Source organism: Protopterus annectens, chromosome 8.part0 (assembly GCF_019279795.1).
Source record: "Protopterus annectens isolate FY-2018-M chromosome 8.part0, PAN1.0, whole genome shotgun sequence".
Classification (NCBI taxonomy): Eukaryota; Metazoa; Chordata; order Ceratodontiformes; family Protopteridae; genus Protopterus; species Protopterus annectens.
Window position 1 is genome coordinate 142,017,087 of NC_056741.1, and position 24,960 is coordinate 142,042,046.

Below are 24,960 nucleotides of genomic sequence, written 5' to 3' on the forward strand. Positions count from 1 at the left end.
AGGGATTAAACCCTGGCAAAGTTCCATGAATCTGTGACACTGGTGAAAGAATGGGCTTATTGGAGCCATGTAGCTGGAAAAGTCAAACTCCAACCTGGATAGCCCATGGTAAAAATAAATAAATAAGTAAATAAATTGATCAGGTGTCACAGTGTGCCCTTAAAATCTTTATTTTGAATATGGTGTGCCTGCTCTATTTTGTCCTCACCTCACTTCATTTCCTAACCATTTATTTAGCTTGATATTCAATTTTCTCATGGATTAATGCCATCCTTTCTCTTCAGCAGTTCAAACAGTTGAAGGTTGTTTCACCTGCAAAGATGCCTCAGATGGTCTCCTTTTTCAGACAGGTTTTCAAAGCTCTGCAGACTGGCTTTAGCCTAAAAATATTTGCACAATTTTATGTCCCTTTTTAGCTACTTCCTGAAGCTTCTTATTAATGCCATCAATTTTAGGCTACTGGGCATCACCAGAAATTTACTGGGAAGTATTCATCCCACCCAGGAATTTGTACTTTGCCTGACTAGACAAGTCACATCTAGGGATTCAGATCAAGCTGAGTGAGCCACTGTTTATCTTTCAGGCAACTCCCTATTACTCTGTCGCAGAAGCAGGTTGTCGAATGTGTCTTTGTCGAACTGAAAAGCGCAAAAAGGCAAAATAGTGAAGAGGCTTTTCAGCAAATTCTTTCCCTGGGAAAGAATTCATTTGGCCACTTTTGCTACTTTGTTGTTTTCGGCACTGTAGTGCGATCTTGGAGTTGGTATATTTAAGTAGGGGGTGTGTGGGGGGCACAACCCCCCATGTCAGGGGATGTGGGGGCAAAGCCTCCCACATTATGTAATGTTTTACAGTTTTTTTTTTTTTTTTTTAATTTCAGAACAGCAATTTTTTTCCCTTAGAAAAAAATCGCTGTTCTGAGGTTTCGATGTTGTAAGCTTTCGCTTACATGGGATCAATTATGTGTCGTTCACTCTTCTGAGCATGCAATATCATAATATAGACCCTTTCGGGCATGACATGTTCTAAATTTAGTAATGGTTAATATAGTGAAAAAGCTCTGTGAAAACAGCAGCTAATTAGGAAAGCTGCTCATTGCAAGGGCAGGGCTTGTATTGAGTACACATACTCCCTAGTGGTGGATAAGTGACATGACTGCAAAAAATGTACTTGTTGTGATGCAGCTCAGTACATTACCATGTATGAAGAGGAAGAAACACGAGTGCAGCTCTACTACTGGAAGAAAACAGTAGCTAACTACAACAAAACAACCAGCAAGTCAGCCACTGAACTCCAAACTTGTTAAAGAATATGTTTAATACCAAATGTAGGTTAAAAACATCCACAGTATAGCGCTTTCATCTGTAACACTAAGATATCATCAGAACATTGCCATGTAGGGGAGAAGGTTGGCATAATGGTTAAGGTCTTCACCTCAAAAGCATAAGGTACAGGGTTTGATTCTGATATCAAGTTAGGTTTAAAATGGCCCTTCAGGGCAATTAGCCTTGTATGATTCTATATGCACAGAAGAAGGGATCTATATTCTGGATAGATTAAAGGGTAAAAATGGGAGTACAGGACATTATGGCAAAGGAGAAAACACGCAGGGGGAAGCACATAAGGAAAACAGCTAAGGAATGAATAAGATGGGGTGGAAAAGATAAAACAATGTTGTTTTCCCAAACAAGTGTCTATTTTCTACAACCAAGAAGGTAAGGTACAGGAGGAAGTAAACAAAGTTGAGGGAAGGGTAAGAGGATTAGTTTAGGTACCAAGGGACATGCACAAAAAAACAAGCAAAACTGACAGGTGAGCTGCTGACACACTATCAGAAAGGAAACACAGTTGATTGTGAGACATCGGATAAACAAAGGAAAGTCAACGGTGATGGGGAGGATTGGACAACAAATAAGGGAGAGCATAAATACAGAAGAGAGAGAGGAACACTGGAGTCGGATATTGGGTGGTTATGACCCCAGTACCATCTTGCCCATGTCAGACCAAGAGGGAGTCTAGACACCACTCTGCGTACCCTCACAATTAAGTTCTGGCTCTGATGGTGTGGCCAACTGTGGGAAGGAATGTGACTCTGTAAACTGCAATAGGAGCCTTTCCAAGGCGGCAAATGTGGGCCTCAGTATGCCAGTCCATTAGCTGGCTCTGGGTCATTCCTGGGACAGCAACTGACAGGAACAACAGGTCTCTTGACCAGTGAAGCCCCACCAACTAAAGGGCCTATCAGCCTCCACAACCGATAGTTCTAGAGAGGAGCTCTAGTGGGCTTATCAGCCTCCTTCAGAGATGGTTCTAGGGAGGAGCAATGTCAGGTTGTGCTGCATATATTGTTAGTGGTGGAAACTGATGACTGCAGCATAGCCACAGGTGCCGTTGAAAGGTCAGTGAGATGGAGAGTGAGGGAGAGAAACACAAAGATACCATGCAATACAGTATTACATAAATACAGTAACATGTTAGTCTCATAAGAAAACATCAGTCAGAGTAATGAGGGCTTACTACAAATGCAGATATATGTGGCCTGGTATGTGTGACTTCTACAAAAGGAACCATCTGGCATTGTCCAGTGAATTTCTGTGCTGTAAGTTGGATTAAATAATGTTTCTGCATGAAATTTTTCAGGCAAGTCTTTTCTTATGCACTACAAAATTTCTCAGACCCCCCCTTATGCTGAATTGTAATATAAAATCAAAATGCATGGGGTAGGAATAGAGCACTCACCCTTCTCATCATGCAGCAAGAAAGACAAATGTGGTAGCTGTTGAGCGACTGTAGCAGCACTATAACAGCCAAACACCCAGCAATGAACAAGTACACATACTTAACTGTGTACTGCAGCAGCCTACATGACTTATATAGTCGACAAAAGGTGATAGGATATCTCCCATAGTTAAACTACCCAAGAAGTCTGCCATTGCCTGATGGGTCAAATACTTACATTGAGGAACAGATAACTATACCACTAATTGTTCATTAGAAAACAGGCGTAGTTATCTCTCCACTTAGAAAGGCAGGCCAACTTCCTAAGTTACTGTTGGGCATTCTATGTCATAGCTTCCCTGGCTGTGGAATAAATAGAGGTATACCAAAGTACTATAACTCCAGACTGGCAGGACAGAATAAAGTACCTACTGTGTATCTCAGGAGCCCTCATTCCAACCTATTTTTTTTTCCATCAGCAAAGAAGATCTAGATGGTTCCTCTTCAGGTCACTGTAATGGCACCTGCACTGCTCTCTAGTCTGTGGAATACCAGAGGCATCAGTAACTACCTTGCTGAAACCAGTACCAGGCATCTACCTTATAATAGGGACCCTCATAACAGATCCTAGTAAATGGTCCTGTTGTCTCTATGAAGCTGAAAGAGAAAGATCTTGCTCTCCTTTGAGAACCACTGGGGCACCCTGCAACTGCCAGTGCCATCCTTTGCCATGAACATGCACTAGTTCTCGTCCTAGAGAATAACGGTTAGCATTCACAGTTACACCCATTTCTCATTGTGAGAACTGCTGCCCAACATCAAGCAACTTAGCAGCAAGTTCAGTGGCAGAGTTCAACATGGATAATGTCAATATGAATATTTGCAGAAAGGGGGCACAATGTGTAAAGTATAGAAGACACAGTTCAGCTTTAAAGCATGTACTGCAACTATTAGAAAATCAGTGTTATTTGGACACTCCAGTTCTAGCAGGCTTAACCAGGGAATTGCAGCGAACCTCCTGCTGACATGAATATGCCCACTCATGTGTCATTTGCCTTGGAGGATTTGCATTCCTATACAAGGATTTGGTGTCCTTGTTATAACTCAATTTAAACTTAAAAAATGTGTCCCTTCCTTGTGTATAAAAGGTCTTAGCTATGAAGGAAAAAAGGGTCCAGAAAGTATTTTCCTGCTTTTTTGTGCATAAAGGTGTTGACAAGGGAAAAAAGGTCCATAAAGTACTTTCACTTCATGTTTTGTATAGCAGCACTGCTATCCAAAAACATGAAACAAAAGTACTTTACAAACCTCTTTTCCTATCAATGCCTTTGAAGTTTATTGTCAAGTCTCCTGGAAGAACATCTTTCTAAAATTGCTTGCACCTCCAAATATCATCTGACTTTAGAGCCCTCAATTTTGCAGATGAAACTGCAGTCTCAGAAAATGGAATTCAGAAAGATTTTGTGCATCAGAGCAGATAAATTTGCACAAGAGGCAGGCAATTCGCAAGGAGTGGTGATTCAGGGACATACACAGTGTGATTGTGGTAGGCTGCAAAATATCAAGACCCAAGACCAATGTACCATACAAGGGAGTGTAATATGACATGGTATTGAGCAAAATTATTAAAATAAGGGTAATGGTGATGCAAATGAGAGTAAACAATATAACAGAGTAATTCAGAAATGCATAAATTTCGCTTGATGAGACACAACCCAAAGAGTTGTTGGCCAGAGAAATATTGTGGGGTTATAGGACAGAGACCACAAAACATGTATGGGTCAGTTGCTGCTTTAATAGCTACATACATGTAAGAAGCCTTGTCACCCTCTCCACTTCTGAAATATTTGTCTATTCCTGCCACACCAAGCCTCTATGACACATGAAGAGTGGACCACTACACATGGATAGAGGCACCATGTAGTAGATAATGACATATGTGGAGTATGCATCCCTATGGTCCCAAAGGTATTTGTAGTATTGAGAATAAAGGCTACAAGAACCTTCCCATGACCAGCAGGGAACACTGTGGGTGCTATATCAGGGATCTGTCTCATGGATACCACACCAATTTCTCAATGCCATTTTACAGCATATGGAGGAGCATACATGGTTCTCACTTCCAAAGAGGACAGACACAACATCATGCAGGCATTTTATGAAATTGCCCATACACCTGAGGTAATGGGTGCCTTTGGTTGCACCCACATTGCAATAAAGACTCCACCTGGAAACAGTGTAGTGGTATGTTAACTGTAAGGGGTTCAAGCTCCATCAACTCTCAGGTAGTGTGCAATGCATGGGGTATAATATACAATGTGTCAGCAGGTCACCAAGGCAGTGCCCATGACTTCAAGTTCCAACATCTTGCACGTCTGACTTATATCATCAGTTTGTGTGGGGTGATTTCCCACACAGCCATCTTATTGGCAATGATGGATATGCCCTCTAGCCATGGCTAATGACACCAATAAGAAACTCATAGACCATGGAAGAGTATGCAAACAACACTGGCCTAGTGCAGACCCAGATTATAGTCAAACATGTCTTTTGTGTCTTTTGACTGTCTAAGGCCTGCTTTCCCTGTTTAGAGGTATCCAGTAGTGCTCTGCATTACAACCCTGTAACATGCAGTAAAAGATACGCAGTGTGTTCGCTATCACACAAAATGCTACTTCTCTAATACATAAAAAAGGGCAGACATTGGTGGCAGTGACAGAATTAGCAGTGAAGGAGGTGCCAACATGTACAAAAGATGACAGACATTGGTGGCAGTCCTGGAATTAGCAGTGAAGGAGGTGCCAACACGTACAAAAGAGAACAGACATTGGTGGCAGTGACAGAATTAGCAGTGAAGGAGGTGCCATCATGTACAAAACAGGGCAGACATTGGTGGCAGTCCTGAAATTAGCAGTGAAGGAGGTGCCAGCACATACAAAAGAGGACAGACATTGGTGGCAGTGACAGAATTAGCAGTGAAGGAGGTGCCAACATGTACAAAACAAGGCAGACATTGGTGGCAGTGACAGAATTAGCATTGAAGGAGGTGCCAACACATACAAAACAGGACAGACATTGGTGGCAGTGACAGAATTAGTAGTGAAGGAGGTACCTATTGAGACTAAGGACGAGCTGGCTGCCGAGATGGTTAAGCAAGGTAGAGGTGGGCACAATACTTCATGACACTAGCTATGAGGCAGCATCTGGTTCATAACTGTGGGTATATCCCATGAGAATCACAAACAAGACTAAAATATAACAAAAACACATCAATATATCACTACAAAAGTATTTAATCAATTAACTAGAATAAAAATAAATAAATAAATACCACCATCATTATTTACCAGGCATAGACAGGCCATGAAATAAATGATTACAGCTAGGATAAAAATACTCTCAATGTGTACAGGGCAATCCTAATAGAAGCCTCAACTATGCTATGTTGTCTTCTCCCATCATTAAACAATGCATTTTACATTGACTGTCTTTTTCTGACAGAATAAGCCATCATAAATATAACTCTAGTAAGAGTTGTAATCTTATTAAATGTCTGATTAGGCTGGTGTTAGGGAAAAAGTTTAAGTTCTGACAATACTTTTAAGCAACACATCTCCATCTGCAACATTTTGTAAGTGTTACAGCATGGTAGAAGCAGCACCAGAAAGCAAAGTGTATTCAAGGGGTCACCACTGACTACTTCTTCAAGCTTAACCCAATCCCCTATTGTAAACATAACTAAATCTAAACCTTAATCTTAACTGAACTAGAGAAAGGACACATTTTAAAGTTATGTTTCATTTAAGTCATAGCCTTCACTCAGACAGTTTTTTTAAATCTAACCCAACTATCAACATAGATGTAATGTTAACTCAAGCCCTAGTTGTTAGGGTTAAGATGAGTGTGAATATAGTGTTATGGTTAACAGTAGGACCACCATCTGTCAGACAAAGGGCTATGTGTAGTATCCAGTGAGACTGCTACACTTAATGCAGAATGTTCCAGGCTTTTAGGGAGGTGTTTACTCAGTGTTGTTATATGAAATGGAGTTGATTGTGCTGCAGTTTAAGAATTAGCAGCCTTCCATATTTTATGGTGCTACCTAGTCAAATTGTCAAGGTTGTCCTGGCTGAGTTACAATGGTCTGATTGTTGATTCTTTAAGAACTTATAGGGATTTAGTTGACTCCCCTTTGGGTTCATATGGCAAATTCTTCCTTCAGTTTTGTTTATAGTACTAGGCTAGTTACTTTTTGTGGGCCATTTTAAGCCTATCCAATTTCCCTCAAGGGTGAGAATCACACCTTGTACACTGAATGTGTGAGGTGAGCACCTTAACCATGATGCCAATGCCCAAACCTCAGCTCCCCCTCTGCTGCACATGACAACACTGAATGCTTGCTTGTTCTACTTCTTGCTTACTTTGCGTATTTACAGACTGCATCACCCACAAGTTAATAAATGTTGTCAAAACATAATTTAGTTGTCTATATTAACAACTTCAGGGTATCATATTCAATTTTATTTATGGTAAATATTTTTCCTTTGCAAAGAAGGTGTCTTCACACTCTGGTATACATTCCTAGCATTGCTTTTCCCCCTGTATTACAGAGAAAGTCGATACAAGTATAAAATGGTGTATCTGAACAATTATGTGTCACTAGAGCAGTGCAAGTGACAAACATGGATACAATTTTATCAATCCCTTGGGCTGAATGACTGCTTTTTAACTGATCTTGTGCTAAATAATATGCAGATAAATCACTGTTAAGCACCTACACAGACAGGGGAAATCACAGGTGTTGAAGAAGAAGGCAGAGATAGAGTTGTGTACATAAACTTACTGTAACAGTAGAAGTTCAATTAAATCACATCTTCAGTAGCCTAGACTATATGGGTTATATCCTGCCTAGGACAGAATAATCAGCCCACCTTTCACCTAGGCTGCTGGTTGAAAAAGCTGCAAGCACTTCAAGGCTTTCACTTCAGGGCTTCCTTCCAAACTGTAAAAGTGAGGTTACAGATCTGATAAGAAAAGTAAAATTAGATATAGATGTGATGATGTGAGGTATTGCCAGCTGTACCAGGAGAAGTAAAGCAGTGCATGTGTGACTGTGAACTGTGCCAGAGTTAGGTGACTAGATGTGATGTAATTCTATAACCAGCTGAAAGACGGAACTCTGGCAGCAGCAGTTTGTTTTTGTTTTTCTTTGGAACCTTATATAAAAGATCTTAGTTATCACAGTTGTTCAGTAGTTGTTAGTTGTACAGTTGTGTGTGGAGTATCTCATCTTGCCTTGTGGAAATGAGCATCTCAGCAATACATCTTGCCTTGTGATATTAAGTGAGTTAACTAGGGACAGTTTCTCTTTAGTTTAGTTAGGAAAATATTGTGAGATTAGGTAGAAAAACTATTGTGCAATTAGTTTAGTATTATTTCTTTTTCTGCATGTGAGATTCTGTCCAACTGTGTTATTTTATATTTCTTGTGACTGAAAACTGATATTTATTGTAACTAAATATTAAGTATTTCCTGTTTTCTATTTTTATTATCCATTATTAAATATTTGTATACCTTTTCATTGTGGCTGGTCTTCTAGTAAATACTTCTAATAGCTTGAGAGTACCTCTGCTTATTTCAGTGTCACTGTGGCTACTTCAAAACATCTTACTGCTTCGGTCACACTGTGCCATTCACATCAATATTAATTTGTCACAGTATAATCGGTTACCCCTTGTAAGAGCCTTAGAGTATTTGGCTGATGGCAGCTACCCTGTAATCTGGAGACAGGGGACAAAGCTGGTGAATCTGTGTCAGCTTTTCCCAGGTGTGTATGTGCGCGTGTATGAAAAATCAGATGCTCAAGTGTGTGGAACTGGGACACAGTGCTCCAAGGTGGATCTTGTTTGGGATCTGGAGAGATGGAAATTCCAGTCCCAGTGGAGTGTGTTCCCTGTGTGCTCTTGGAGGAAATTGTGTTGGATGCAGAGACATACATTTGAAATTCTGTGTAAATCCATTATTTCTTTGTTTAGCGACCACCTATCACTGGTGTGAGTGGTGAGGATTAGGGCTCCTTGATCACCAGCCCAGGATAAAGAGAGATGCATTGTTACATTTTATTGGTGTCAGGCTGTTGGGATATTAATTGAACTTCAGTAGCCTGTAAGCAGTTGTCACTGAAGGTGTGTGTACTCTCAGCAGTCACAAGGTAAATATTCAGAGTTTCAGTGTCTCAACAATTTTATTTATTTTTGTTAGTTAGTTTAGTCAGGAAAAGCAGGCAAAGATACCAGGAAAAGACTACAGCAAGCTGACAAAGAACCTATTGGCCAAGGTGGGAAAAGCCAGAGGACTGGTGCATGCAGACCTGACAAAAGAGGATCTGATTTCAGTCTTAATCACAGCTGCAGCACAGTCCAGCAACCAGGGAGATAACTAGTTCAGTGATTGGATGTGCAGCCTTCAGAAGCAGGACAATTCACCTTTTCCTCAGAGGATTTAAAAATCAGTCTGGAGTTAAAGAGACTTGAACTGGAGAACAAAGAGAGACTGCAGTGTTTGGAGGCTGAGGAAAGGGAGATGCAGCATCAGCATGAACTGGAGGTGAAATGTTTGGAGACCAAAGAGAGACTGAGACTGCAACTAAAAATCAAACACTTGGAGGCTGAAGAAAGGGAAAAGCAGCGCCAGCATGAGAAGGAGATGCTGACTCTTCAACAGGGTCATGGAGGTGATGGCGAAAGGAGTAACCAAACCCCAGAAGCAATAAAAGTCAGTAAAATTATTCCAAAATTTAAAGATGATACTGATTTTCATAGTTTTATTCATATATTTGAAAGGGTATGTACACAGTATGATGTTGACCAAGAGCTCTGGGTATGGTTCCTGACCCCTTTACTCTATGGTAAAGCTGTAACACTGTTTCTAAATTGCTTGTTACTGACCGTTTAAATTATGAAAAAGTCAAACAATGTTTACTAGACTGTTTTAACACCTGAAGCTTACAGAAAAAGTTTCATGAGCATAGATGCAAGGCAGATGAAAGTGTATGTGATTATATTGCTGAATTAATCACTTACATTCATAGGTGGGTGACTGGGTGTCAAGTTACCACTTTTGAAAGTCTGGCAGACGGTTTGGTGAGGGAACAAGCCTTTAGCACTTTGCCTGCGTACATGAGAATTTGGTTGGCAGACTGAGAATGTAACTCTTCATATGAGCTGGGGAGAAAAGGGTATCTCTACTTAGCCAACAGGTCATCACTGCACAAGAAAGGGATACTCAGTGCTGTACGTGGATAGGAGGGAACCCATGTTGGGCACCCTAAATCACCCCAACATAGTCTATCAGTAACAGGGGAAGCCACTAGTTCAGGTACATGGCCAGGATTAGGGGTTGGATGTTTTAAATATAATCAGAGGAGCCATGTAGCATTCAAATGTAATCTGAAGCAAGGTGGGGAATAAAGATGAGGAGCCAGCAAGTGGGAATAACAGCATGACAGTAGTAAGTTGTCTGTAGACAACAGGGACAACAAACTATCACTGATGTTTTTATCCTTCTTAGTGGATAGTAGACAGGCCTCTGTTAAGAGAGAGAGACAGCCTCTGACATAACAATTGTGAAGCCTAAAGTGGTTAAAGAAGAGCAGTGCCACCAGTTAGAGCTCTAGGAAGGACCCCATTCTAAATACTCTTGGCTAGGGTTCACCTTGACTGGGAAGGTGGAAAAGGGGACAAGCAGTTAGGTGTGTTTGAGGATATCCCTGCATATGTCTTAATAGGGAATGATTTTGACAATGTAGTACCTTGTGTGCATACAGTTACATGCAGTCAGGCTTGGAGACAGCAAGTAGGTCTGGTAGCCTAGGGGGAACCCAGACAGACCCCATGCCTGAAGCTGGGGCTGATGGCGTGGCTATTTCAGGGAGGGAGTTCCCTTGTGGCAGTGAGCCTGAAAGTGAACCAGAGCTGCTGGTAGGTACTGATGTTCCCATGGACAAGATGACTGCAAGGACAGAGGTAAGTGGTAGTACCCAGGATGACAAGGAGACAATGTTGTCAAAAGATACTAGACTTCCTGTGGAAGGGAGCTAGGAAAGGTCATGAAAGTACAACTGAGACAGGCACAGCTTTGGGCCATACCTTACGAGGGTTGAGGGAAGTAACTAAGGAGGCACCTGATGCTCAAGGAAAAGCGGAATCTGTATACCAGGATAAAGGGTTATTGTACAGACAGTGGACCCCTGAGGGAGGACTAGAGGGTGTGGTAATATAGCAGCTGGTAGTGCCTAGAGCCTTCTGTCTGGTGCTTCCAGCCATAGCCCATAATATCACTTTTGCAGGTCATATGACTATAAAGTATACCAGGAGTCATATTATGCAGAATTTTTATTGGCCTCGGATTACAAGGGATGTAACAGGGTATGACAGGATGTGTTAACAGTGCCAAAATGTAGGCAAGACAGGTGAAAAGGCCAAAGCTCTGTTGATGCCTTTGCTTGTGATTGAGGAGCTGTTTCAGAGGGTAGTTATGGATATTGTGGGGCCTTGAGTACCCCAAGTTCCACAGGGAGGAAGTATATCCTGGTGGTGGTAGATTATACTACCAGATGCCCTGAGGCAATGGCTCTATGAGGCAGAGAAGGTGGCAAATGCTTGGTTGGAGATTTTTAGCAGGGTCAGTTTCCCAAGAGAAATACTGACAGAGAGAGGTGCCAATTATACGTCAGACCTGCTGGCTTGTCTGTGGAAGTGTTGTGGGGTGAAGCAGCTAAAGACCACCTCCTACCATCTCCAGACTAATGATCTTGTGGAGAGGTTAAACTTCACACTAAAGGCCATGGTTATACAAGCGCTTTTTGGATGACATTGTTATTTTTTGGACAGATACCATTGACAGATTTTATGAATTTTTGCAATATATCAAAAGTACTACTAATTTTTTAGATTTTACATATACAATCAATATGGATGAATGTATTTATTTAGATGTTTTATTAACTAAAAGCAATGATCATTTTGTTTCTAAAGTTTACAGAAAACCTACCTTTTCAAATTCATACCTGCATTTTTCAAGTGGGCATCCCTTTAGTCAGAAAAGGAACATTCTTAAGGGACAACTCATTAGGACAAGCAGGATGACTTCTGATGAAAGTGATTTTTACTCTGACAGTCAATTTGTCATGAATATGTTTAAGGATAGGGGATACCCCAATTATTTAATAAAAGAAATTTACAATTTGGTAATAGAGGGTAGAAAAGAGAGATTTGCCCCCATATTGGGACAAGAGTTTCCTCATACTAACACACCCTTAAGTGAAACCAATAATTTTTCTAAAGCATATATAATGGACTATACAGGTGATACAGTATTATTAAAAAACATTATTACTAAAGAGTGGGAGAAGTTTAGAAACTTTACTGACCTAGAACTTATAAGAAACCAACCTTTGAATTTTATATACAGAAGAGACATGAATTTAAAAAACATCTTTGAATTTGGGGGCAGCAAGGGGTGTGATAGTGAGTCACACAGAACAGGAACATACAAATGTGGATCATGTTCTCAATGTCAATACATTTACACTGGGGTTAACATTTTTATTCCGAGTAGAAATAAAACTATAACATCTTCTAAATTTGCCAATTGCAACACTACAGGGGTAGTTTATCTTGCCACATGTCACTCCTGTTTTCGCTTTATGTGGGAAAACTGAAAGAAAACTCAAATCGAGAATATATGAACACTATTGTGAAATGAAGAAAAATAAAATGAATAATGCACTGTTTAGGCATTCTCAGGTTTGCAAGGAATCAGTTTTCCGGTTTTTTGTATTAGAAATTGTTCCAAAAGAAATCAGGGGTGGCATGTGGGAAACAAAACTCGAATACAGAGAGTTATTTTGGCAAATTATCCTGGAAGCTACTAAGGAGCCAGGCTTAAATGAAATGCTTTCAATAACTCCAGTTCTTAAATTAAGGGCTGCTAAATTGTAATTTTTATTTTGTCCACTAGATGGCAGTATTTTTGATTATAAGTTCATAGAATTTTATTGAATCTTTTTGCATATATACATTTTATATACCATTTTTTAAATTATCTATTTTTAAATGTTTGTAATAAATAGTTTTTTAAAATGAAATAAATTAGTTTATATTCATTTACTAACACATCCTTATATATTGTACAGAATATTTAGAAGAGCTATGGATATATATTTTTCATTCAGGGCATGTTTTACAGATTGTGTTAAATTATTTGATTGGTAATTAATATTAACAGGATTCAATTATTCAATTTATGTATGGTATAAAAGATGAGTGGTTCTTGTGAAGCATGTAATTGATTTTGTGTTTGTTATCTGACGAAGATATTCGAAAACGCATTTTGTTGGTCACAAGCGTTATTAAATCAACCTTCCAAGCTCAGAAGTTTCTTTGGATTATTTTTGACACTGTGTACGTTCCAGGGTCTCATACTCTGATTTGGTCCCCAGAGTGAACCTTGTTTGGTTTTTTAGGGTAGTTATGGATATTGTGGGGCCTTGAGTACCCCAAGTTCCACAGGGAGGAAGTATATCCTGGTGGTGGTAGATTATACTACCAGATGCCCTGAGGCAATGGCTCTGTGAGGCAGAGAAGGTGGCAAATGCTTGGTTGGAGATTTTTAGCAGGGTCAGTTTCCCAAGAGAAATACTGACAGAGAGAGGTGCCAATTATACGTCAGACCTGCTGGCTTGTCTGTGGAAGTGTTGTGGGGTGAAGCAGCTAAAGACCACCTCCTACCATCTCCAGACTAATGATCTTGTGGAGAGGTTAAACTTCACACTAAAGGCCATGCTATGGGCATTTGCAGACCAGTTTAGGAGGAAATGGGACAAATATTTGCCCCATCTACTGTTTGCATACATGGAGGTACCCCAGGAATCCACAGGTTTTTCACCCTTTGAGTTAATGTATGGGCATAGGGTGAGGGGGCCTTTAGATTTAATTCTTGATCAGTGGGAGGGTGAGTGTGAATCTCACAAGGAATCTGCTGTGGAGTATGTCCTAAACCATAGGACAAGGCTTAGGGAGTTCATGGGTTTGGCCCAGGAGAACCTGGTAGCATCCCAACAGACAAAAAAGTTTTGTATAACAGGAAGATTCGAGCTCGAGAGTATGCTGTGGGACAACAGGTTATGGTGCACATTCCTGTCAGACACAATAAACTGCAGGCAGCTTGGGAGGGAGACCCTGAAGTGGTAGAGAAGGCCAGTGATGCTAATTATATGGTAAAACTGGCAGGAAGTAGGAACACAAACTGTACTATGTTAACAAAATGAACCCTCAGCGTATCAGGGGGGTCTTGGGTAGACTGCAAAGGGCAGGGTTGACAATTAAGCCCAGTAAGTGTCATGCGGGTATGGTAGAGGTTATTAATAGTTACAACATGGTAAAGGAACTGTGTTTGTATGCTGTATATATATATATATATATATATATATATACACACACACACATATATACAGATTTCAAAGTTTGTTTAGGACTTAGTTTATGGAAGTGATGATTTTTTACATATTTTGGTAAATAACTTTGCAAGGGATCATGTCAATGTCCCAAGTAATATCTCATTTTGAAGACAGTATTACTCCTTACAGCATGGTGTATGCTGTACACATGCACAGATATCACAGTTTATTTAGTCTTGTACGATTATGAAAATTATACATTTGCAATATTTCTCATTGTTATGCTCATACCTTTGTAAGGGAGCATGGTGATGACACAAATGATGCCTCATTTTGAAGCTGACAGTGAGCCACACAACTTGTAAACTGATATATAGTCTCTGTCTATTACAGGTGATGAGATATAATGCTTTGTTCATTTATCAATTATGAGACATATAATATTAATCATATTTCCTTGAATATCTCCATAAAGGAGCATCACACAGTAATGGTTAAGGTATCATTTTAAAGCTGACACTCATACAAACAAATTAATTGCAAACTGTATGGGTTTACATGGTATATTCACCAAGTGGTTGCGATTTGTTGCACCAAAAAGGTAAAAAATATGCACAATATCAGCATTCCTTGGCAAATATTTAATAACGACGTACATACACACTATCAACATTTACACTGTTGGAAAGGTCAGTGTCTGCTGAACAACTTGCACATTTACATTTTTAGTCTAGCTCTTATGGTTAAAGAGTTATGTACATTTGTTTTCTGTATGGTACTATAAATGGATTACCTGAAAATAAGCTGAGGCTGCACTGTTGTTCCTATGGTGGAAGTAAGCAGGTAGCATTTTCTGAGCTTCTCCGGAGTGAATGAATTAGATGGGCTTTGGGAGGACCCCCTGTATTAGCCAGTCCAGAGTACAGCAATGCTAATGCAGATGGATTCTCAGGACAGGGTATAAGTTAATGTGTTCTGAGAGAGACCCATTTCTCTTAAGCAATGTTTTTTCAGGGTGACTTGAAAAAATAGCTTGAGTCTTCAAAGGGGGGGGGGGATAAGATGATGTGATGTATTGCCAGCTATACCAGGTGAACTAAAGCAGTGAATGCGTGGCATATATCAGCATGACTTGCTGAAGTTTTGTAAATAATCTTATGTCATTTGTCTGTCACATTGATTTGTACAGATGCTTGTATTAAAATGTATTTGTAAAAGTTGCTTATGTTACAAATGCTACAATAGAATCTTAACAGAGTTCTGAATGTGAACTGTGCCAGAGTCAGGTGACTAGATGTGATGTAATTCTATAACCAGTTGAAGGACAGAACTCTGACAGCAGCAGTTTGTTTGTTTTTGCTTTTCTTTGGAACCTGATATAATAGATCTATGTCAGTTATCACAGTTGTTCAGTAGTTGCTAGTTGTACAGTTCAGTGTGTGGAGTATCTTGTCTTGCCTTCTGGAAGTGAGCATCTCAGAAAGTACATGTTGCCTTGTGATATTAAGTGAGTTAAATAGGGACAGTTTCTCTTTAGTTTAGTTAGTAAAAGTACCATGAGATTAGTTTAATATTATTTCTTTTTCTGCATGTGAGATGTTATCCAAGTGTGTTATTTTATATTTCTTGTGACTGAAAACTCTGATGTTTATTGTAACCGAATGTAAGTATTTTCCTGTTTTCTATTTTTATTATCCATTATTAAATATTTTATACCTTTTCATTGTGGCTGGTACTGTACTGAATAATTTTAATATCTTGAGAGTACCTGTGCTTATTTTAGTGTCACTGTGGCCACTCTGAAAAGCCTTACTGCTTCGGTCATACTCTACCATTCATATCCATATTAATCTGATACAATATAATTGGTTACCCCTTGTAAGAGCCTTAGAGTATTTGGCTGGTGGCAACTACCCTGTAATCTGGAGAGAGGGTACACAGCTGGTGAATCTTTGTCAGCCTTTCCCAGGTGCGTGTGTGTGTGTGTGTGTGTGTGTGTGTGTGTGTGTGTGTGTGTGTGTGTGTGTGTGTGTGTGTGTGTGCGTGTGTGTGTGAGTGTGTGTGTGTGTGTGTGTGTGTGTGTGTGTGTGTGTGTGTGTGTGTGTGAGTGTGTGTGAAAAATCAGATTTTATTTTTATTTTCACATTTGTTTACTGGTAAGGTCCGACTGGGTGCTAGCCCGTTTTCAATGGAGGCCCAGGGAGAAAAGCTCCATGTGTTAGAAGCAATTGCCAACAGTTTAATAGCAGATTTAAAAAGTTAATAGAAGGATCAAGTTAGTCTAGTAATATTCACAATCATTTAGTATGAAAAAAATGTGGTCAATTGCATACAAGAATTTGGTTAATTATGTACAAAGATATAATAACCAGTAAAATAGATATTCATCTGATCAGTAGATGAACTGCCCAAAGTATACACAAGAGAGTAATATAAATTTGAGAAGAAATACATACATATAGCAGAGGAATTACCCAAAGTATACTGCTGCAGTTTGGAAGAAATTAGATGAATCAGTTGGGAAGTTAGGTGGGTTAGACAGGGGTGGAGCATGGATAGAAGGGGGAAAGACATGGAGGGGGAGGAAGTGTACAAATATTCAAGTGTGTGCCTTTTACTTGGAACTGGGACACAGTGCTCCAAGGTGGGTCTTGTCTGGAATCTGGAGAGACAGAGAGTCCAGTCCCAGTGGAGCATGTTCCCTGTGTGCTCTTGGGAAAACATTGTGTTGGATGCAGAGAGCTACATTTGAAAGTCTGTATAAATCCATTATTCCTGTGTTTAGCAACTGCCTCTCACCGGTGTCAGTGTGGATATTAGGGTTCCTTGTTTGCCATCCCAGGATAAAGAGGGGTGCATCATCACAACAGGTATACAAATCCGTACCCTAGCATAAACATAGACACAAAATGGGAACTGGAGGGAGGGAGTGGCTACTGCAGCAGTGATTTAATTAAACATCTATTATTATGGTAAGTTTACTAAGTTCATTTTTAAATCACTGCTACAGTAGCCTAACTTATATGGGTAGTAAAACAGAGCTGCTTACAAATATTGGGATGAAAAAGGATGAGGGTCCTGAACCGCACTGAATAATGGTCCTAGCAAAGCTTGTTCTAGACTTGAAAAAGGAATTTAGCTTGTAGTACTTTGTAAAGATATGTACAAAGGATCAAGTAACTGCGATAGAATGCTTCTAGAGTCCACCCCGTTCAAAAAGCCATAGAACAAGCCAAGGCTATCACAGAATAAGCATTGACCCTACCTGGAAGTGTCTTGTTATGGTTGGGATAGCAAAAAGAAATGGCACAAGGCAAACATTTGGAAATGGTCTGCTTTTGGATAGGTTGCCCCATTTTTTACCTTCATAGGAAATAAACAGCTGTTCAGCTTTCCTGAAATGAAATGTTTAGTTCTGCCAAGATAATACTTGAACTGCCATTGTATCTCCATAGTATGAAGAATCCTTTCTCCCTGGTTTTAGAATCTGGAAGGAAGAACATGAGATAGTTGGTTTAGCTTAATGTAAGAAATAAAACCACTTTAGGTATAAATGAGTGATTTGTTCTCAAAGAAACCCTGTCTTTATGAAATGCCAAATAGGCCTGACCCACCATAAGAGCTTGCAGCTCAAATATTCTTCTTACAGATGTTAGAGAAATCAGTAACACCGTTTTCCAAGCAATGTACCATAAATCAGCTTGATGAGTTGGTTCAAAGGGAGCTGAAGTTAAGTCTTCCAAAACAAAGTTAAAATTCCATGCAGGTGCCACTTGTTTTCTAGGTGGGAGCAAGTATAAAAACCTATTTCTTGAAAAGCTTGACCAAAGACTGTGATGAATGTGGAGGATCCACAGGTAGACATGTTGAAATGGCCAAGAGATAAACCTTGACAGAGAAAGATGAAAGGCTAGACTCAAAAAAATACTGCAAAATTAGTGGTACAGAAACACAGAACGGGCCCTGGTTCTTAATGCAGCACCATCTAACAAATATGTTCCATAAGATTTCTAACTGGTGGCTATATTTGCCTCCTTTAACACCTGCTGAGGAACCATTAATGGTTACAGCAGAGTCATCCACTAGCTGTTGAGACATAGACTAAGCCTGCTGTGTTGGCAGGAGATCCTTGCAATTTTTCTTTTGCTTAGGAACAGGAGAAGGTAGAACCATGAGATCTGTATGCTGTTTCATGGTTCAGTCAAAAAATGAGCCTGATTCCAGGTTAGTGCAGCTAAAGCAAGTCAGTGACAGGTACGTTGTCAAAAGTAGTGTTCTCAAGTAAAATACACAATGACACTTCCAAAACACACTTGCTTCCAATAAAACATAGTAAGTCCCTGAAAATAAACACAAGTTTTTCCACAAAAAATTACTTAAAATAAACACAAACAATAAAAGTTAAAATAGAAGGTAAACAGTGTGTCAGACCAGCCAGTCTTGAGGCAGTCCTGTAAAACACACATTTCACTTTAAAAAACGTTTCTCAGAGAAATTGGCACATTTTTCACAGAAAATAATATATCATGGAAGGTTTCCCCAAAGGGAACTTATCTGTTCAGCAATGGAAGACTGACAGCCAACCACTGATCCTCTGAAGTCCACAAAAGGAACACTCTCTAAGTGCGTCAAAAAGTACTGAGGTGCTTGGAACCTGGTATGCTGGTTTCTGCACTTGGAGCTCATGTAATGGGCAGCTTGGGCACAGGTGGAGGGAGGCGCTTTAACAGATGGGCCGATTGCTATATGCTTGACAGAATGTAACCCATATAGCTTTGGCTACCACAGCAATGATTTATGAATGGACATCTAGGGAGCTCAAATCATTATATATACATATTTTTTCTACTTTGATTAAATATAGATGCTACTCTGAGTGGAATTTGTTGTTTTTGTGGATGCAAGTATTTGTTTGGCCTGGAGCACTAACCACCCACCTGGAATGGACTGTTAACTGGCCTGTTCAGCTTTTTTGTTTTCTTAAATAGAACATGTGACAGCAGGGACTAATCACTAATTGGATTTTTATTAAACCTAGATAATTAATTTATAGCTGAAATTGACATTAACAGTGGAGATTTTATACTGCAACAAGCTCCAGCAGAAGTCAGCATGACACATACGAGAGAACAAATTGAAAGTCTTTAAATGGTACAAATGCCAAATTTTTATTTTGAAACCTATTTTGCAGGTGGTCAAAATGTAAAATACTGAGGAATATGAAAAAACCCACCTATGATGAAATATAGAGCTGGATTTCCTAATGGCAAGGCAGGATTTTCATTTGTATTGAGGAGCTTAAATTATGCATTGTCTGTTGAAGTTTTAAAATCAAGAAGAAAACAAAACTTTAGCAGAGGAAACACAATAATTAGATGGCACATTTATGAATTTGGAAACTCCCAAGGTATTTAAACAGGCTTATGATGAAGCATATTTTTGCAAATGTATATAAAAGCAAGACTTATGTTGTCACAGAAAAGTAAGTTTGTTCAGGAACATAATGAATATGCTTATGAGAAAGATTTTATCTAGAAAGAAGAGAAAGAACACCTAGTTTCCAGACATATGAAAATAGACCTAACATTGCTACATATGGGGTTTCCAAAACAGCTACACACTGATCAAAAGATTGACCAAACCTCTCCCAGCATGAAAAAGCAAAAACACTGTGAAAAAGCCAGTGAAAGCTGTATTTGTGTGCTTAATATGCAAGAAGTTAATGAAAATTTACAAATGATGGATACTAAGTTACATATTTTAAATGGCCACACTGCCTATGGTTTAGATTTGATGATTAGGTACACTTAAGGACTATTTGATTTTGTCTAAGAATTTTAAAAATCCAGATATATGGTAATACTTATTTGGAGGTTTTAAGGAAACAGCAGTCCTTGAATATAAAAAGTTGTTACTGAGTACATGAAGTTGAAAGACATTTTTGAGCCCACTAAACAACGTTTTGGGGAGTTTAATGAAATATTTCTCTCGTTAACAATATAGCACATATAAGCAAAAATATGCAGATATTTTAGAGGGCGTCATTCCATTTGAATATAGGATTATTGAATTAAAAAGCATAAATAGAGATGTGCAAGTCTTTTCTTGGTCTAAAACAGAATGAAGAAATGCTCCCTCCAGTGGGATTCAGGCTACTGAAATGTGCTACAGGAAATGAAGTAAGCACAGAAACAAAAGATTGTATCTGGTAGCATTTCACTCCAGAAACCCCTTTACTGTGCTTTTACATTAGATGGACTGAGATTATTCATCTAGTAGCAGTAGGTGTTTACCTGGTCTACCTGAGCTGGAAACCACACAAAAGGGCTCTAAAGTATATTTTTGTTGTTGTTGTTTTTCTTTTGGCTTTTGCCGGTTAGGGGTCGCCACAGCGGAACTCTGATCCGCTACTGATTGGCAGTAGATTTTTATGGTGCCAAGGTGCCAGCTCGATGCCCAATCTTCAATGAAGGCACGCCCATTCACGCATGTCTTTCGAAGGCCACTCGATCGCGGGGAGGACATGCAGACTCCACACAGAAGGCACTCCAGCCAAGAATTGAAAGAGAGAACCTCTTGCTGTGAGGCGACAATGCTACCGCTGCACCACCACGGCTTACACTAAAGTATCTTTTTGTACTTCTCTTATATACTATGACTGTGCTTTACCAGTTTCAAAGAAAAAAATGTATTGTCTGCTGCTGCTTTAAGTAATCATATGCACTGTATTTCATTGTATCTGTTGAGTGGTCATGTTACACTTGGGCTCCAAACCAGCTATTGTGCACACCCTTGTGTCAGAAGTGTGTTGATCTAACCTGTCTGAGTTAGGGATTACTGGTGGGAAGGCTTATTGTGTGTTTTCCTGATTGGTAGTTAGTTTAAAACTTGTTCTCTTTGCTTGCATTTAAGCCTTGCATTTGCATTGTGCTGCTCTTCACCCAGTGGCAGTTAGCAGTGCCCTTGTATAGACACAAAAACCTGGAAGCTCAGTTTTTCCTTAAAGAGCTATCAATGAAACCCTTCCAAGCTTTTTTTGTTGCTCTAGGAGCAACTCAGTTTCACCCTGAGCAGCGTTGTCTTATTGAGCAACCTTAGTCTACACAAAGTATAGGTCCCACTTGCAGTCTCGGCACTACCAGCACAGTTAGTCATGGAGAAACACATACATTCTAAAATAAAAAATCATGACATAGCAAGATATGAAAAAGAAAAAAAATGGAATCTAAGAGTTGTAGGAAACTAGACAATAAATCGTATACCTGCACAGTAAAACAAATTACAGTGCTGAAAGTTGGTATACTTGGGAGAAATATTCAAAAGATGCAACAGGAGACAGAAGAAGGGAAACAATGCAAAGATGTGGAACTTTGCATGGTGTTTGTACATAAGAATGCCAGCAAAAGGTGACAAAAGTCCATAACAGTACGAAAATGTCAAGTGAGAAAACTCAATGAGCTGTTAAAACTAACTAATGCATTTTTTAACTACGAAACAATTAAGTCATTTGGGAAAAGGTACAAACATTTTAAAACTATTAGTTCAAAGAATGCTAAGTTTAGGAAATATATTGACTGGGCATTGTGATGGAAGACCTAGGCTACAAAAGGAAAGTATAAAAGAATATTGAGATGAGGATTTGGAAAGGAAGGTGTGAAGCAGTGTTACACAGTAAGACATGGAATGCAAAGGATAACAGAAATTCAATATGAGCTGTGGAAATCTGAGTAAGGATAATGACTGTATGTATAATGTTACAAAAGTGTAAAAATATAAATATAGACAAGATGAAACTTGTAGTGTGTAGAAGGAGCTGAATCATCATCATCATCACCATCAACCCACTTTTTTCCATGTTAGATATGGGGTTGGGGTGCAGTGTCAGCTGTCGCCATCTCTCTCAATTCAATGCCTGGGGTTGGGGTGCAGTGTCAGCTGTCGCCATCTCTATCAATTCAGTGCCATTCTCCTACCTTCTTGGATACTCAAGGTCCTTCTCACAAAATCCATCCACCTCCTTGCTGGACACCCTCACTTCTTCTAGTCTTCTTCCTCTCTGTTCCAAATCTTTACCAGACTGTCTTCTGCTTTTCTGCACATGTGCCTGAACCACCATAACCTGTTCTCGTTGACTTGCCTGCAACTGGAGCTACTTTGACTACTGCTCTGATGTTTTAATTTTTTTTCCTGTCCCATAGTATGGATTCTACTACCCATCTCAGACCCTTCATCTCCTTTACCTCTAACTTCCTTAACTGGTCTGCCTTTACTGCCCAGGTTTGTGTACCATGCAATAATACTGCTTGCACCACTGTCTTGTACGTCTTATTTTTAAGCTTATTTGGCATTCTCCTGTCATAGACTACACCTTAAAATCTATGTCTCTGATTCTAACTTTGATCCCTTCATTCAGATTTCAGTTCTCTTCAACCATCTCTCCCATATACTTGAAGGGTGGTAGGATGCATACTGTAGGACAGATGAAAAAATGAACACATAAGAGCAGAAGCCAAAGTGGCTCCAATTGCAGAAAAAAAATCAAAGAGAATAGATTATGGTGGCTTGGGCACATGTGTAGAAAAGCAGAAGACAGTCTGGTGAAGAAGATTTGGAAAAGACAGGAAGAAGGTTTTTGGACACATGCAGAAAAACAGAAGACAATCTGATAAAAAAGATTTGAGACAGACAGAAAGAAGGTAAGAAACAAGGATGCCCAGCAGAGTAGTGGATGGATTGTGTGAAAGAAGATCTGCGACAGTCAGGCATGAGGGTCAAAGAAGGCAGGAGTGTGATGTGGACTCGAGACAGATGGTGACAGTTAACATGATACCCTGACCACATGTAGAAAATGGGAAAAAGGGGGCTGATGATGATGATGTCATTAATTCTGATGACATCCCTCACTGCCTTCTGAAGCCTCTCTCACCACAATTCCCATACAATTTCTAGCTTGTCCTTGTGCTGTCAATGAGTGTAGAAATTCTTAGATCTTGTTTGGCAGATTGAGTGGTTTCACTCACCAGGGCTATCCCAGGTAATCTAGGCTGGGTCTCGACACTGACCAGCCAGTACCTTACTGAGGGCTGCTGGGCTTTATGGCAGGCACACATGGGTGTGTAGTCTTTGATCTATGTTCTCCTATCTGCAGGATACTGTGCACCAGAGTAGATGACCAAAGCACTTGGTCTGTACAACTCTTCCCCCATTGTGCTCCATGCAGAGTCTGTGATGCTGCCCACAGCTCCATTCATTGGTGAGTTTAAGATGGAAACACTCAGCATGTTTTTTGGAGGTAGGAGGAGCCCCACAGAGACACAGGGAGAGCATGCAAACTCAAAACAGACAGTGGCTGGACGTCAAGATTGAACCTTGCACCTTGCGGATGGCAGGCAAAGACCTTAACCATTATGCCAGCAGTTGTCAAGGATGAATAAATAATGGGAATAAATGATAAACATAAAGGTGAGAAGATTAATATTTGAACAAAGTTTAAAAATGTGCCACAAACAGCTAACATACATGCACTGCTTGGTTTATTAACAATTAGCACAATACTTACAGGAGCATATTTTGGTATTTCCAGAAGTGCAGCAACAATATATGCAGATAATGAGATGTCATCATTAACTCCACCCTGAAAAAAAAGAATAATAAAATAAGGTTACCCAAACGATTTCTACTTCATCCATTTGTTCATTATTCTGATACATTGTCTTGACCCGTCTTGCACATGGTGAGACAGAGGCAAAGAGAGAAATAAGAAAAGAGGAAGGTAAAAAAAGCAAGAAAAGAAAATAGCAGAATGAGAAACAGAGAAAGAGGCTTATTAATGCCGAAGATTTAATATTACAGCAAACAGAAACACCCTCAAAGCAAACAGAATCTTCACTGTGAAATACCTTAAAACTCCTTTGCAGGAAATTCATGGGATATATGCAATTGACTCCTTCAGAACATGCATGTGTTTTAGCTCCAGTTTTGAATACTCATTGATTTTTTAGATTTTTAAACTCTTTTATGAGGCATTTAGGTCTTTAAACCCAAACCACTTATGTTATACTTATGAGACCATCATAAGTGCAAAATGCCATGTGTGCAGGCAGTGAGATTTGGTTTTAAGGGCCTAAGAACAACATTAAAGACTCTTAAAAAGTGAAAAGTCAATGAAAATTCAAAAGCCTTAGAACTGGAACACTTGTATGAAAAGGCCTCCTTTAAAGTACATTTAAGTCATTAAACAGTGAATATTCTAGTTTATCTGGGGTCTTTCTCTTTGTTTTTGGCTCATCTATGTTTCTTAGGTATCCAAAGTCTGATATTCTGATGAAAGAGAATTCCAATAAGTGTAATGGCTTTACATGTATGAATCGAGTGTACATATGTGGCATACACAGTTGTTCATTTCAGTTACTGGGAAGCCCTGGCAGGAAGCAAAAGGTTGTTCCTGGTAAAGATTTCATAAGTAGTTTTCTTCAGTGCATTTGCTGAGATTGAAATTATTCATCAGAAATTCATAAACATCAGATTTAATGACAAAACAATCAACTTAAAATATAATAAAAATGTATGGTGAAGGGCTTAACTTTCAGTGCTGTCTTTATTATAGATTAATAAATCTAGTTACTTCTCAACTTGGTACTGGTGAGTCAACACTAAAGAAGAAAATTCTGAATAATGAAAGTTGCAGAGTCAGGAATATATATTTATATATCTATATATATATATATATATATATATATATATATATATATATATATATATAAAATACACTGAACCCAACAGGG

The 24,960-nt window shown here is 39.3% G+C and overlaps 1 protein-coding gene across 1 annotated transcript in view; it reads right to left on the reverse strand.

Annotated features, from left to right (window-relative positions):
• LOC122808165 (alpha-2-macroglobulin-P-like) overlaps positions 1-24,960 on the reverse strand; it is a 686,630-nt gene that overhangs the window by 294,324 nt on the left and 367,346 nt on the right. Inside the window, exon 11 of the mRNA XM_044079138.1 lies at positions 23,736-23,810. Within this exon, the coding sequence (XP_043935073.1) occupies positions 23,736-23,810 (75 nt within the window). The remainder of the gene's footprint in view (positions 1-23,735; positions 23,811-24,960) is intronic.